The sequence below is a fragment of the Sinocyclocheilus anshuiensis genome, unplaced genomic scaffold, assembly GCF_001515605.1.
Source record: "Sinocyclocheilus anshuiensis isolate Anshui unplaced genomic scaffold, SAMN03320099.WGS_v1.1 scaffold25, whole genome shotgun sequence".
Classification (NCBI taxonomy): domain Eukaryota; kingdom Metazoa; phylum Chordata; class Actinopteri; order Cypriniformes; family Cyprinidae; genus Sinocyclocheilus; species Sinocyclocheilus anshuiensis.
In genome coordinates this window covers 40,502-55,683 of record NW_015536477.1, presented here as the reverse complement: position 1 = coordinate 55,683, position 15,182 = coordinate 40,502, and the positions used below count along the sequence as shown (strand labels likewise).

Genomic DNA, 15,182 nt, shown 5'->3' with positions numbered 1-15,182 from the left:
GGGGAAAGAAATTTAACACCCCTACCCACCCCCACAAAAGCAGGATGGTAGTGATCTCACACAGCTCTGACAGTGTGAACACATCTATGTGTAGCCATTCATCCAAATTTGAACAGAGTGGACAGTGAAATCAAATGTAGTGAAGTTAAAGTCATAAGTTCCCAGAAAAAATTATAATCAAGTAAAGTACAGATACTCAAAAAATGTACTCCGCCTCTGAGTATAGAAGACCTATACTCTTTGCGACTTCATCTATGGCTTTTCTCTTCGCTTTCACAAACCGATCCATCTCCCATTCTAATTACGTCCTTTGGCTGTTTACTGTTTTATTTCTTCTTCTTTTTTCTGCTGAAGGCCCGTGCTCGACTTGAAAGCAGTGCTGCTTATACCGATGGGTGTGTGTCATCAAAGTACTGCGAGAGCTATTAGAGAGCGCGGACGTCTCCTTATGCTTTCTCTCGCCGTACTTTGATGTCATAGGCTACACCCATCGATCTTCAAGTCGAACACACCTCTTTACTCTTGCGTGTCACGTGACCGAGTGTAATCGCAGCCTAATATCGCGATATTATCGCAAATGCAATTAATCGTTCAGCCCTAATGTACAGACAAACACCACAATTATAATCGTTCATGTTTTTATTGAACACATCCCATTAAACATTCACAGTGCTGTGGGAACTTTACCTTGTTGCCGTTAATTGGAAGATTCACAACTTTTTTTGTTTTATAATGAGTTTCACAAGTTGCTCACGAGTCCCTCCTGAGCAGTTAAACGGCCCACTGTTCTTCAGAAAAATCATCCAGGTCCTTCACATGCTTTGGTTTTCCAGCATATTCTTCATACCTAAACCTTTTACAACAATGACTAGGATTTTGAGATCCATTTTTTCACACTGTGAACAATTGAGGGACTCATACACAACACAGTGTGAAAACATGGAATAATCTAATAGTTTCTGCCTATTTTAAGATTTAAACATACTAATTTAATTAACCTGAAGGAGTGAGTAGGTGCATTTGTGCATAAAATGGGGTTAAATTCATCAATAATGATGAATTTAATTGATCTTTAATTGTTAAATTATCTTTAGTTCATCTTTCAAATGTATTATTTATCTTATATATTTGTTATATACTTAGTTACACTACCTTTCAAAACATTTTTTGAAAGAAATTACTTATTTTATTCAGCAAGGTTGAATTAAATAGATCAAAAAGTGAAAGCAAAGACTTTTGCATTGTTACAAAAAAAAAATCTGTTTCAAATTCAGTGGTTTGAGTCTTATGCTACGTGTACTGCGTTAAGCTAACTGAGACTTGTTATAGCACTTGCATATCATTGCTCTTTTGTTGATTTTGATTGCTTCCATTGTCCTCATTTGTAAGTCGTTTTGGATAAAAGCGTCTGTTAAATGTCTAAATGTCATTAAATTCCGTTCTCTTGAACCTTCTATTCCTCAAAGAATCCTGAAAAAAAATGTATCACTGTTTCCACAAAAATATGAAGCAGTCCAACTGTTTTTAACAATAATAATGTTTCTTATGCACCAAATCAGCATGTTAGATTTGATTTCTGAAGGATTATGTGACACTTTTTCACAATCTTACTGTTTACTTAGAAAAACATCAAAATCTTACTGACTCCAAACTTTTGAACACTAGTATGCGTTCAATATTGTTGCACAAATTGAGACTTATAGTACCAGGTAGCTTTAAGAATGTCCATTTTTTTATTTTACCTTAATATCCTTTTTATAGATCAATATCAATAACACAAAGTAGAGCATCTTAACTCGCAAAGTGAAATTCATTATGGATTGCAGCCTTCAGCTATTTCAACCTGTTATCTCTGAAAACACTAGGATATCATACCATTGCGTTTCCTGCGGCATGAAAAAAGCCTCTGTCCATACAAGGCTCTGTTCAATTTATTTTGAAGCTCTGCCGTGATGTTGCCATTAGAGCCCGAAGCTTGTTTGTGCTTCTTGTTACATTACTTTTTAATTACAGAAATAACTAGTTGGAGGCAGTTGTTTTGTGGGGATGTCGGTGGGGTGAAGGGGGGTAGGGTGTTAGGTGACGAGAAAGAGGGAGTTGTTGAAGATTTATTTTGGATGTGACCTTCTCCACACTCGCTGCAGCTGTAATCAGTGGAATTAATAGCATAATCAAATTATACACAAACTCATAAATCATCGGTGAGCGCGCTGTCACGGCGTTGAGCTATTAATGGCCTCCATTGTTTTGCTACCGTATTAAAAAATCACGTCCCCTGATTCCCGTCTTGATAGGAACTGAAATGCCATTTAGAGGCTATAAAGAGCAGGGGTTTGTGGGGGTACTGGATTTTCACAACTGTTAATTTAGCCGTGATGGCGAGTGATGTCGCCAGGGCGAGTGCTGGGGCCTGGAGAGGGAAAGGCAGTGCCCACGCTCTCTGCCCGACTGCATCATTGCGGCCGACAACGGGCAGTTAATTAGAGTAATATCAGCTTAAACGTCTGTCAGTTAGGGTTAATGACATCAAAGGGCTTCCACGCTGCCTCTATGGGGTTCTGCAGAGGACAGGAGACGGGCCCAGATGATTGCTGGCAGATTTAGCCTCTCTGTTTTTTTTTTATCTGTGCACTTTATTAAGATACCATGTCTCTATATTAATCTGGGCAGACAAGGCCAGAAGTTTTTTTTTCCTGCCCTGTTTCTTGAGCTTGGAGTGAACAGCAAAATCTCACCATCTGTGTTTTTAGACATGCTTATACATGCCTAATACCTAACCTCTTGCCTTCTTGCCCATTACATACAAGGTGGCGGCGGTGTACACCCAGGATGGATGGATTTCTTTTGGTCTATATTTATGCCTTGTTAATGTATATATACTCTGCTTGTCAAAAGTTTAGAATAATTAAGATTTTTTTAATGTTTTGAAAGAGGTCTCCTATGGCTCTTAAGGCTCACCAAGGCTGTTTTTATTTAGTCAAAAATACAGTAACACAGTAATATTGTGAAATATTATTACAGTAGAAAACAATTATAGAGTTGTTATTTCTATTTTAACAAATTTAAAAAATGTAATTTATCCTTGTGATCGCAAATTTTTAGCAGCCTAATCTAGTCTTCATGACACTTCAGAAATCATTCTAAAAAGCTGATATAGGTGAATATGTATGTGTGTATATATATACAGTATCTCACAGAAGTGAGTACAAGCGTGTGTGGCGGCAACCAGGTGAGGAGTACAAAGACAAGTGTGTCTTGCCTACAGTCATGCATGGTGGTGGGAGTGTCATGGTCTGGGGCTTCATGAGTGCTACAGTTCATTGAGGGAACCATGAATGCCAACATGTACTGTGTACACTCACTACTTTACATTGTAGCAAAGTGTCATTTCTTCAGTGTTGTCACATGAAAAGATATAATAAAATATTTACAAAAATGTGAGGGGTGTACTCACTTCTGTGAGATACTGTATATGTGCCACTCAAAAGATTGGGTTCAGTATGATTTTTAGTATTTTTTGAAATAAGTAAATACTTTTATTCAGCAATGAACGGTTGAAAAGAGACAGTAAAGACATTTACAGTCTTACAAAAGATTTCTATTACAAATAAATGCTGTTTTTGGCCTTTCCATTCATCAGAGAATCTTGAATGACAATATATATTTACACAAAAATATTAAGCAGCACAATTGTTTTCAGCGTTGGTAATAATAAGAAATACTTCTTTAAAATATACTTCAAATATATTAAAACAGAAAACATTTATTTATAATTGTAATAATATTTTACAATATTTTTACTGTGTGTTTTTACTTTTTTTTTTATCAAATAAATGCAACCTGGTGTGCATAAGAGACTTCTTTCAAAAACATTTTAAAATCTTATGGCCTTTTACTTTAAAATATAAATCTTAATTCTTTAAATAAATCATGAATATAAATCAATAAATAAATCATCTTTGTTTATTTATTTTAATTAAATGTATTTTTATGGAATAACCCATGAGAGAATGTGCAGTACACTAATTTTTACTATGGTTTAGAGTGTAATCATGTAAAGCATCACTAACTCAGCCACTAATGGCTTGTTGCCTTTGTAAAACTGCAGAAATAGCAGTATGTTAAAGGACACCAATATCTGAACAGTTACTTTTATTATAAAAGTGTTATTCGTATCATTATAAATAATTCAACAAATGTGCAATCACGCAAAGTATGTCGGCTATTACATCACAGCTTCTGTCTGACTGTCGGTCTGACCATTCATCTTGGTGTCTGTGCCTCTTTGTCTGTCTAAGTTTGTCTCCAAGCTTTTTAAGAACATTTGAATCACTTTGTCCTTGTCTATATTAAGCTGCAGGCTTTATCCCCACAAAACTGCAAGACTATATGACAAAAAGCTTAACTTGTGAAGTTAACACATTTTAAAATCTTGGTGACATTTTTGCCTTGTCAAATGAATTGGATTTTGTCCTTTTCGTGTGGACAAGGTGTGACCATCCCTTTTAATGTCATGCTATCAGCTGCAATTACGGCTGTTTAGTGGGTCCATTCAGATTGGATGTCATATAAATGGATTCAAGTGTATGTAAGGTGTTACTATTTTGTCTCCCTGCAGAATGTGCGCCGTATTTGGAGGAATTTATTGTCTGCGGCACTCAGTGCAGTGCCTGGTTGTGGACAAGGCGGCAAACAAGTAAGTAGCTCACCACTGATTCAGTTTTCATACATTAACACACATTTAAAAAAAAAAAAAACTCATAAGACACAGAAATTCAATTAGGTAAGTAGATTTACTTCCTCCTCTGGTTGATTCACGCCACTTCAGTATCCCAAGGCTGATCAGAGCTCGTTTGTGTACAGGGTACTCGAAAACAAGGCCAAGAGATGGCGCACATGAGTGAATGGGGGGGATATTCGGAATATAGATATGAAATTAATTTTCAGGGAGACAGCGGTACCAGCCCCCCCTTAAGCAGCCGAGCTGGGAAGACAAATCACAGACTCTGCCACTTGGGCCGGCGATGAGTGATGCCGCTTTTTCCTCGTGGCCTTACCTCCACTAATTGATTTTCATCTGAAGACAAAAAAGCCCTCTGTTGCTGCCTCTTAAAAAATGAGAGTTCATCTCCCGTCTCCCTTGATTAATCTGTGCTGATAATGTGCGTCAGGCCCCACCAGAAAGGCCTTTAATGAATTTCAAAGGTGGATTGTTGTCATAAACTAGGTTAGATTGGGGTTTTTCCCCTCTCTTTATTCCTCTCTCATTCTTTGGCCTTCTCTTTGGCAATATATTGAGTTTCTTTCATCTTGCTGTTGAATGACCCAGGGGGCTTGGATTCCTCTGGATGTAGCACACGGACACTTACACATGTGATAGCATTAGCTTACTATTGTAAAGGCTATGGCGTATAATGGCGGCGCAGCAACTCTCAAATTAGATGAATTTTCCTGTAGTTTATCAGAAAATCATAAATTGCTCGTAAGCTAGTAATCGGGCATATCACCACAATTAGGGCTGGGTAAAAATATTGCTTCTCTGATTAATTGCGATCTCGGTATCAATTCTTAAAATTAAAAAAACATTCTTATACTCAGCAGCAGCACATCTGTTACGACAGCTCCATGACAAAATATGTCACATTTTCCCTGAGTCCAAATTGAGTTATAACATACAGAGTAAACAGTGTAGTTCGATTCATGAACAAACGACTCTCATGAACCAGCTCTTTTTAGTGAATCAAAAAAAACAAAACAAAAAAAAACGTATAGTGCAACCAGTGAACCAAAGGACAATGTATAATCATTTTAACATTATTATAATAACAGTTTAACTATACAGTATAGTTTGGACCCTGTTGTTCATTTTTAAAATACTATTAAAATCTAGTAGTAATTATATATTATAGTTAATATTGAATTTAAATATATTTTATTTTCTAGAAGAGTCATATAATTTACAGCAGTACCCCAGAGAGGATTTGTTTCATATTTCAACATTATAACTGAAATAAGACTGAATGAAAATCACATAAAACCAAATAAAAAATGAATCAAAACAAACAGAAAACTAAATTGAATCAAAGCAAAAGCTGGTGAATCAGAATCTAATATAATCGCAAAAATGTGTATGCGTACCTATTCATAAATCCGTCCAACTTTTAGAGAAATAAATATTTTAAGTGGTTGTTTTTGTTTTGCTGCTGTGCAAAAAAAAATAAAAATCTTGTGTGTGGCAATCCTTCTATGACTAGCACTTACCAACATCTACCTTTCAGAAAATCATGTAGTTGACATATTAACATATTAAACTCTAACATATCTCCCAACATACTTTATTCACTCTTTTAGTAGGTCATTTGACAGAGGTCAGTTTTGATATGTGACGTCTGTCCCTGGATGCCGTCAGCCATCCCTACGGTCAGTTCTACTTGAGCGGCCCAGCAAGAAGTGTTCCTCAAAACTTAATGTAGCATACGAAAAACAACCAAGATGACCTTAATTGATAATTTACTGTAAGTTCTTTCTGATCGCCACCAATGCCATGGAATAAAGAACCCCAATATAACTGGAGCACTTAGAAGTTTCAAGGCAAATTCTTTCATCCATATTGGATTGGAGCCAGACTCAGCTGACTGGGGCTGGTGAGGATTTGGGGTGGGAGCTGGCAGAGCTCCAAACCAAGGTGTCCGTTAGACCCTGAGCTCAGTCTATAAAGCATCGCCTAGAGTGTAGCGTGGACCGTCCATGCCCTCCACCAGTGGCGCCCCGTGTGGAGTCAGCCCTGCGCTGGAGGTTAGCGCCATACATCATCGATGGAAAAAGTTTCATGAAGGTGAGAAAAAAAAAAGCTGGCAAGGTGTCTGGCAGGCTGAACAATGATTTTAATTTCCCTGGCATCATAAATTACCGCCCTATGTCTGCTCTTATTACAGACATAAAGCAGAAAAGGGTAGAGTCAGATTAATAATGCAGCAGAGGATTACAGACCCTCAAATCCCACCTGCCACTCCATGCGGCGGGAACGGTCCAGCGCTGTCCGCTTTGTTGCCGCCTCGACAGGCAACTCAATCACATGTCCGTATTCATTTGTCCGAATTAATTTCACACGTCAACAAAACTCAACCGTTTGAGTGGCCTGTGATGATTTCTTCTGTCACTCGTGGTTTCTTCTTCTGCTTAGTTATAAAATACCTTTTTCGGGGTTACATTGAAGAAAGCACCCAACCCATATGCTGTTGACTATCCAAGTTGGAAATTTAATGCAAAAGATACCGCTATTTGTGAATAACTTTGTTTTGCATGAGCAAGCAATACTAAAATGAAAAAATGTAGTTTCCATTTGAAGCGTGCAAAATGTGTAAAAAAATTTATTCATATTCAAATATTTCTATTTAATAATCAGTATACTCTCTTTTGTCCATACGTGAATTAATGTGTACACAGATTTTTTTCAGTGATTTAAAACAATGGCATACTATTTTATGCAATATTTACCAAGACAAATAAGCTTCTTGCTTGTAATATCTGTCATGGTGTCATTCAGCATATGATCTGTTTAGCCAACACAAAACCACATTTGCAGAGAAGTGTGTAAAACTCAAATGAGTTTGAACGCATGCATCGTTGGGTGCAAGGTTATCACTCTGATTGGTTCAGAGGCCACTGACGTGGTTTATGAAGGTGATTTATGAATGCTTATGATTATCTAAAAAGCCAATGATGGCCTTGGTTGCAAGTGAAACGGAATCATTAGCACTATTTCAGTGTTTTATGCACCCTGACAGAAGAAACTTATGCACTTGCAGTATTTCCCACAGACTTGCATTCTGTGTGTGGCGGCACTTCCCCTGGGGGAAATATATATGCATATAATGTAAATATAAAACAGCAGACGGGCTTATTGAAAGTACAAATTCATTCTCCGCCAGCAGGAGGTGCTTTTGGAGCAGCAGAAATAGCAGTTTCCCCGGTAACGGCTGTAATGCACTCATGAACGCTACTTTATCAGGCATTATAAGAAGGATTAAATGAAAATGACATCAAAACTTTTCTGAAGACAATCGGTTCCCTTCAAAAAATATACATTCATATAACAACACCCATGCCGCGTTTTGATTTTGAAACAGTGCTCATGTTTATACAACGAAGTCAAAGCCTTTTGGAAAATCTGTTTGTGGCGGTCAGTGTTGATATTGTGGCGGGCTGCCACAAATAAACCAATGTATGGGAAACCCTGACTTGTATACTACTTACATGGAGTACTGACTGAGAGAACACTGCAGATAATTGTGAAACATATATTGTTGCCGAAAAAAATTGTTGAACAAAATCCAATCCAGGACTCAATCAATAAGGATTTTTTTTTCTGCTTGCCCAAAGTTCAAATAATTCCATCATTTTTGATACTGTTGTGATATTTGTATCAAAATCATTTATATGCTTAAAAATTTGTATATATTCTGTAGAATGTTTATTTTTATTAGGTTCAAATTCCGTTAGGTTTACATTTACATTAATGCAAATGAAAAACCTAATAAATTATTTGTAGTTAGGTTTTTTGTGAAGACAAAAATTATATATTTTATAAAAAAGTTATACTTATTTACACACACACACACACACACACAACTGTGTGTATGTGTATATATATATATATATATATATATATACACTCTAGAATTTATATAAAAAATCCATTAGGTTTTTAATTTGCTTTAAAAAATGAAAGTTATACAGCTAAAGCTGAAATCGCTAAATTAACAATCTCAATTTTCAATAAACACTAAAACAAATATTCGAGTTAAAACATAAAAATATATGTACGTCATGCAATGTAAGATTGACCTGACTGTTATGTCAATTGGCCTAAAACAATCTTAGACTGTCTAAACTTATCGTTAAGCCCTGCAGTCATTTACGTAAATAAGTAGTTTGTTTGCTTGACTCAGAAGCAGCTTCCTGTGAGCAAAAGCGACCTACTACGGTTGCCCTCAGGTGTTATTAGGTTTGTGAAATGTATCCCATATGGCTTTCTTTCACCCCATTGCATGACGATTGATTGGAAGCCCTCCGCTTCCTCTGCTAGTTCCTCCGAGTAAATAAATCTTCATTTACATAAACAGATCTGTCCTGCAGTCAATCTGGGCATTGGGGGGAGAATTATTCCGAGGCCTGACTTTTCGTCAGGGGAGGGAGACGCTCTCTTGCCCCTTTATTGTGTTGTGAAAGTCCATTTCAAGGATGTCACCCCCAGCCCATTAGTTTGGATAATGAGCCCTATAAAGCACATTTATAACTCTTGACATAACAAGCCAACAGATTCTCCTGTTCCTCCTTTTTCTCTCTCACTCGCTCTTTTCCTTCTCGGTTACAGAGATTAAAGGAGGAAAGGTCAAACCTGTGCCCTAAGTCAGTGGTTCACGACTGGTTTTGTTTCAAGACCCAAATTTTAATAAAAATCTAACATGGATTTATTCCAGCAATATGCACAATTATTAACATCTCATTTTGACTTTTTGCAAAAAATCCTATTCCTATAGTGATATATGTAAAAGACAGACCACTTCTCTTTATAAGAAGAGCATTTAGTAGTAACCACCTGACCCATGAAGGTTGAGACAGCTAATATATGATGCTCTAGTCATTTAATATTTTATCTTCAAATCATAACCTGACCGTCTCTTGACCCTTTTGTGATTAAAGCAGTTTTTTTGGTAAAGAAAACTGAGATTTTTTTCTTGTCCTGATGCATCTTCTGTATTCATACGTCATAGAGTTAAAGCTGTGATTGATACACGTGGTCAGAGGATCAGCTGCAGTCATTTTGTGGTTGAAGATTCGTACATCAGAGATGAACAAAGACAGAGCACAGCTTACAGGTAAGCACATAATACCCCACAAAAATAAAATTAGTATTCATAACTGTAATTAATGACAAACTGTCATTTCTACCATGAAAAACGGATATTGATCATCCCATCCAACTGCAAGTAGTGCTGTTATAATGAAGAGCGGGGCTCTACAGTGTTGACATTTCACTTGCATTTCACCCAAATATGTGACCCTGGACCACAAAACCAGTCTTAAGTCGCTGGGGTATATTTGTAGCAATAGCCAAAAATACATTGTATGGGTCAAAATTATAGATTTTTTTTATGCTAAAAATCATTAGGATATTAAGTAAAGATCATGTTCCATGACGATATTTTGTAAATTTCCTAGTGTAAATATATTAAAACTTAATTTTTGATTAGTAATATGCATTGCTAAGAACTTCATTTGGACAACTTTAAAGGCGATTTTCTCAATAGTTAGATTTTTTTGCACCCTCAGATTCCAGATTTTCAAATAGTTGTATCTCGGCCAAATATTGTCCTATCCTAACAAACCAAATGAATTGAAAGCTTATTTATTCAGCTTTCAGATGGTGTATGAATATCAATTTTGAAAAATTGACCCTTATCCAGGGTCCAGGGTCACATATATAAGTTTCATAAACTTATATATTTAATACTACTGCAATAAAACTTTATACCTCCAATGACCAAAGTGATACATATTATAAGTTTTAATTTATTGTAATTATAAGGTTACTTTTTTCCTAAAATATAAAATGACTTCTTTGTGAAATGCAAAATGAGATGTTTTGAATAATGTTCATCCTGCGCAATTCTATACAATGAAAGCAAATGATGTTCAAATCTATAAAAGCACATAAAATCATCAAATGTTCCATATGACTAGTGCACTATATTCTAAACTATCTTTGTGTGACGAATCCTAAATCACACTTTGCCTTTTCAACTTACAGATTTTCAAGCTCCTCAGTCTCTAATATGTTCCACATATTTCATATATTCAAACATGTGAGGTTTGACGTCAAGCGATGTTAATCTCCCCACCGGGTTGTAAGTTTCTCATACTATACAAATTGTGCCAAGTTTGTATATGCTGAAGCAAAAATTTGATTTGAGAGCTTAAAATGCCCTGGTCATTCTATGCATTCATTGTATTGAAAGAGCAGTGACAACATTTCTCAAAACATCTTTAATTGTTACACAAAAGAAAGAAGGTCATATGTGTTCGGAAATGATATAAGGCTGAGTAATTGATATTTGGCTGAACTATTCATTGCGATTTCTGTCAGTTGAAAAAGCAAAATGTGGTTTAGGGTCATTTTGAATTTTCTCTTTTCGGATAATCTCCTTCATACTATATGTTCTTTGTCTTTAATGATTCTTTTTCCTATTCACCTTGTCATTTTTTAAGGATTTTAATTTTAATTCTCTTTCTCCTTCTTCACAGGCAGATATCTCGAGCAGTGCTCATCACAGACCGATCTGTGCTACCTTCTGAATCTGATCAGCAGGTATTAAGCTTTCTTTCTTGAATTTCTTTTTCGTTTGTTTGTTTTTTTTTTTCTTTCAGTTGTTTGTACTTCATTTGTTCTTTTAGTTTTGTATATTTTTTTATTTGTTGTTTTTTTTTCCAATGTATTAATTTGTTATTTCATTTGTTTGTTTATTCTTCCAGTTGTTCATACTTTTATTTGTTCTTCTGCTTGTTCTTTTTTATGTACTTTCGTTTATTTTTCTTTTTGTTTTGTTTTCGTTTCTTTTTTATTTGTTTGTTTGTTCGTTCTTTCATACTTTCGTTTGTTTTTCTCTTTTCTTTCATTTGTTTTACTATTTGTGTTCATTCTTTAGTTTGTTCCTTTTGCTTGTTCATTTGTTCTTCCAAATTTGTTATTTTCTTTTGTTTCTATGTATGGCCTCATGTTGCTGTCCTTTCTTTCTTTCTTTCTTTGCATATTCACATGCACATTTAAAGGGCATTGACCCATCTCTGCTGTGTGTGTGTGTGTGTGTGTGTGTGTCTTTTGTTGTTTCCAAAAACAAGAAAGTCATATGTGTTCAGAATTTTCTTTTTTGGGCGAAATATTCATTGCAATTACTGTAAATTGAAAAGGCAAAATGTGATTTAGGGTCAGTTTGAATTTTCTCTTTTCTGATAATCTCCTTCATAATATATGTTCTCTTCTTTTTCCTAGTCTTTTTAAAGTTTTTTTTTTTTTAATTCTAATTCTCTTTCTCCATCTTCACAGGCAGATATCTCGAGCAGTGCTCATCACAGACAGATCTGTACTACCTTCAGAATCTGATCAGCAGGTATAAAGCTTTCTTTTTCATTTATTTTTATTTTAAATTCAGTTGTTTGTACTTTCATTTGTTCTTTTATTTAATTTTGTATGTTCTTTTGTTTGCTAATTCTTGTGGTTGTTCATACTTTTATTTGTATTTCTGCTTGTTCTATTTGATGTTCTTTAATTTGGTTTTCAAATTATGAAAATTATAAATTAATTTCGAATTATGGTTTTCGTTTCGTTTATTCTTTTGTTTGTTCATTCTTTCGTGCTTTTATTTGTTCTTCTGTTTGTTTTTCTCTTAGTTCTTATTTGTTCTTTTGTTCGTTTCTTTCTTTCCTTTTTTTGAATATTCACATGCACGTTTAAAGGGCATTGACCCATCTCTGCTGTGAGTGTGTTTGTGAAGCACATTTCTTGCCTGCCTTGCACTTTTGCTTTTCAACTTGTATTGCATTACATCTTTTTTATGCTGCATATCACGTTTGGATGGATTCTTGGGACACGTCCAAGATTCAGCTGGCATAGATGCAACAAAACATCAGAGCCGATTTGTGGGATCGTTACAATAGTTTTGACGTCCCGTTCTTGAGCGTAACATTCCAAAGTGAATTATGAGAGGAAAAAATAACCCGTTCAATGAAAGGACAGTAATTCTGTTTGCTGTTACGGGTTTAGAATTGGATAAATAAATCTTTCTGGTGCGAGAGTGGATTCCTGTTTTAATGGCAGATCTCATTGGTGACGATTCCTCCTCTGGAACCTTCTGCACCAGCTGTGAGGATGGTGGAGCTTTGTTCCTCCTCCATGACCTGCATGCCTGGCACCTGTGAGTTACACATCCACCACAATCACACAATACATACCATGATCACACATCAGTTATACAGTTACCATAATCATATGGTAAATGCATGTTGCACCACGCTTTATCAAGCGTAACAATGATTTCCAAACAATTTGCAAATCTTCCTTTTGCCTGTTCCAAAATGTACCAACAACCTAGTTAACAGATACAATTACTACCATTTTTGTAGCAAGTCAAAATCTACAAGGCCAGTATATATAGACAAGATATATAGACCTTCGCGCCTGGCCTGAAGTTAACTTCCGGTCTGTGTTTGTTTATCGTCTGGCTAGTGGCTAGTAATATGACGGCAACTACAAACGCAGTTAAAGTTAAGGTTATGAGTAGACTGAAGTAGGGCTGTGCGATTAATCGAAATCGTCATAAAATCTCGATTTGAGCTTGCGCGATTTCTAAATCGCTTTATAGCACGATTTTCCGGGCCCCCGACCTCCCGCAGTATGCTATCCGAAACAATCAGAATGCAGCGCGCCTAAATGGAGCATGAGAACAGAACAGACCGGGCGGGCATACAAACGTAACGCCAGGTTCACACACTCCGTCTGTGGTGCGTATTTATTCCGCGCCCGTGTTAACGGATCAGAGCGTTCACACTGCACACGATTGCAGTCCGGCAGTGCGCTCCAGGAGCGGTGCGTCTGCAGCATGATGTATATTTTATATATATATATGTTTGTGTGTGTGTGTGTGTGCATGTTTTTTTTTTAAGGAAGTCCAGCTGCATTTATTTGGTCAAAAATATGGTAAAAACAATCATTTATTACAATTTAAAATAACTCTTTTCTAGTTGAATATATTTTAAAGTCATTTATTTCTGTGATGCAAAGCTGAATTTTTTAGGATCATTAACATTATTATAAATTTCAAAAACTGTTTTTGCTGATTATTATTTTTTGAAAACCTTGATACACTACCTTTTAAAAGTTTGGGCAAGATTAAAAAAAAGTCATTAATACTTTTATTCAGCAGTGGGAGCGCATTAAATTGATCAAACGTGACAGAAAACATTTATAATGATACAAAAGGTTTCTATTAATTTCTATTCAATAAATGCTGTTCTTTTTTCTGTTCATCATAGATGTTTTCAACATTGATAATAATCAAAAATGTTTCTCCTGCGGCAAATCAGCATATTAGAATGATTTCTGAAGGATCATGAGACACTGAAGACTGGAGTAATGATGCTGAAAATTCAGCTTTGTATCACAGGAATTAATTACATTTTAAAAATATATTAAAACAGAAAACTATTCAACTATTTCACAATATTACTGTTCTTACTGTATTTTGATCAGAAGTAAATGCAGCCTTGGTCAGCATAAGAGACTTCTTTCAAAACATTTATACACTTTTGACCAGTAGTGTATATAAATGCTTCTGTTCTGTATTAATTTACAAAATGTAGAGTTTGAACTATCAGTGATCTTCCAAAACTAACATAACACTGATACACACTGATAGTCTTAGAGCACAGCCAAATGTCAAAACTGTCCTTCAAAACACTCAGTTCACTGCCCACCTCAGCTATGACTCCATCATTAACTCCATTGTTATTTATGAAAGTTATTCTGTTTGTTACACTGTTTTCTTTTGGAAATATGTTTCAAATTCACACTGAATGCATTAATGACTGTAAAGCATGTCTGTGTGTGTCAAAAGCGTGATTAAAATCGAAATTGCAAAATTGATCAAAGAAATCGCGATATGTTTTTTTTGTCCATATCGCACAGCCCTAGACTGAAGCTGGGCGTAGGCTGTTGTGCTGTGGGATACAACCTGGCCTTTAGAACAAATGCCTTGTCGAAAATAAAAATGTTTCGGTTTCCTAAAGACAAGGGGAGATGGCGAGCATGGATCACCGCTGTGCGAAGAGAGGCTTGGCAGCCAGGCAAGACATAAGGTGTGTTTGACTTGAAGCAGCGCTGCGCAGACTGATCGGTGTGTGACATCAAATTACTGCTTCAAGTCGAACACACCTATTGTTTTAACAGGCTAGCTAATGTAATTTACTTGTTATTTATTTAGCTTGTTATCAAAAATAATCTACTGTAGACTCTGTTGTTATTGATTTTTTGCAGAAGTTAAGTGTGGGCCACAAAAGCACGTATGTTCAGTAATGCTTGTTTATGATGTTGCTGTTGAAATCTTCTATAAATGAATATGAATATA

At 35.8% G+C, this 15,182-nt stretch overlaps 1 protein-coding gene and 1 long non-coding RNA gene across 3 annotated transcripts in view; one reads left to right on the top strand and one right to left on the bottom strand.

Moving 5' to 3' along the window:
* LOC107660719 (uncharacterized) overlaps positions 1 to 4,498 on the bottom strand; it is an 8,190-nt gene extending 3,692 nt beyond the window's left edge. Inside the window, exons 1-2 of the long non-coding RNA XR_001631036.1 lie at positions 4,488 to 4,498; positions 744 to 749 (exon numbers count right to left, since the gene is read on the bottom strand). This is a non-coding gene — a long non-coding RNA (uncharacterized LOC107660719). The remainder of the gene's footprint in view (positions 1 to 743; positions 750 to 4,487) is intronic.
* The window catches only part of LOC107660584 (rab proteins geranylgeranyltransferase component A 2-like), a 57,356-nt gene that overhangs the window by 24,552 nt on the left and 17,622 nt on the right, over positions 1 to 15,182 (top strand). Inside the window, exons 9-12 of one of the 2 annotated variants that reach the window (XM_016450043.1) lie at positions 4,619 to 4,696; positions 9,777 to 9,881; positions 12,107 to 12,170; positions 12,878 to 12,974. In XM_016450043.1, the coding sequence (XP_016305529.1) occupies positions 4,619 to 4,696; positions 9,777 to 9,881; positions 12,107 to 12,170; positions 12,878 to 12,974 (344 nt within the window). Of the gene's footprint in view, positions 1 to 4,618; positions 4,697 to 9,776; positions 9,882 to 11,307; positions 11,372 to 12,106; positions 12,171 to 12,877; positions 12,975 to 15,182 lie in introns of both variants that reach the window. The other variant, XM_016449964.1, reaches the window with a different exon arrangement.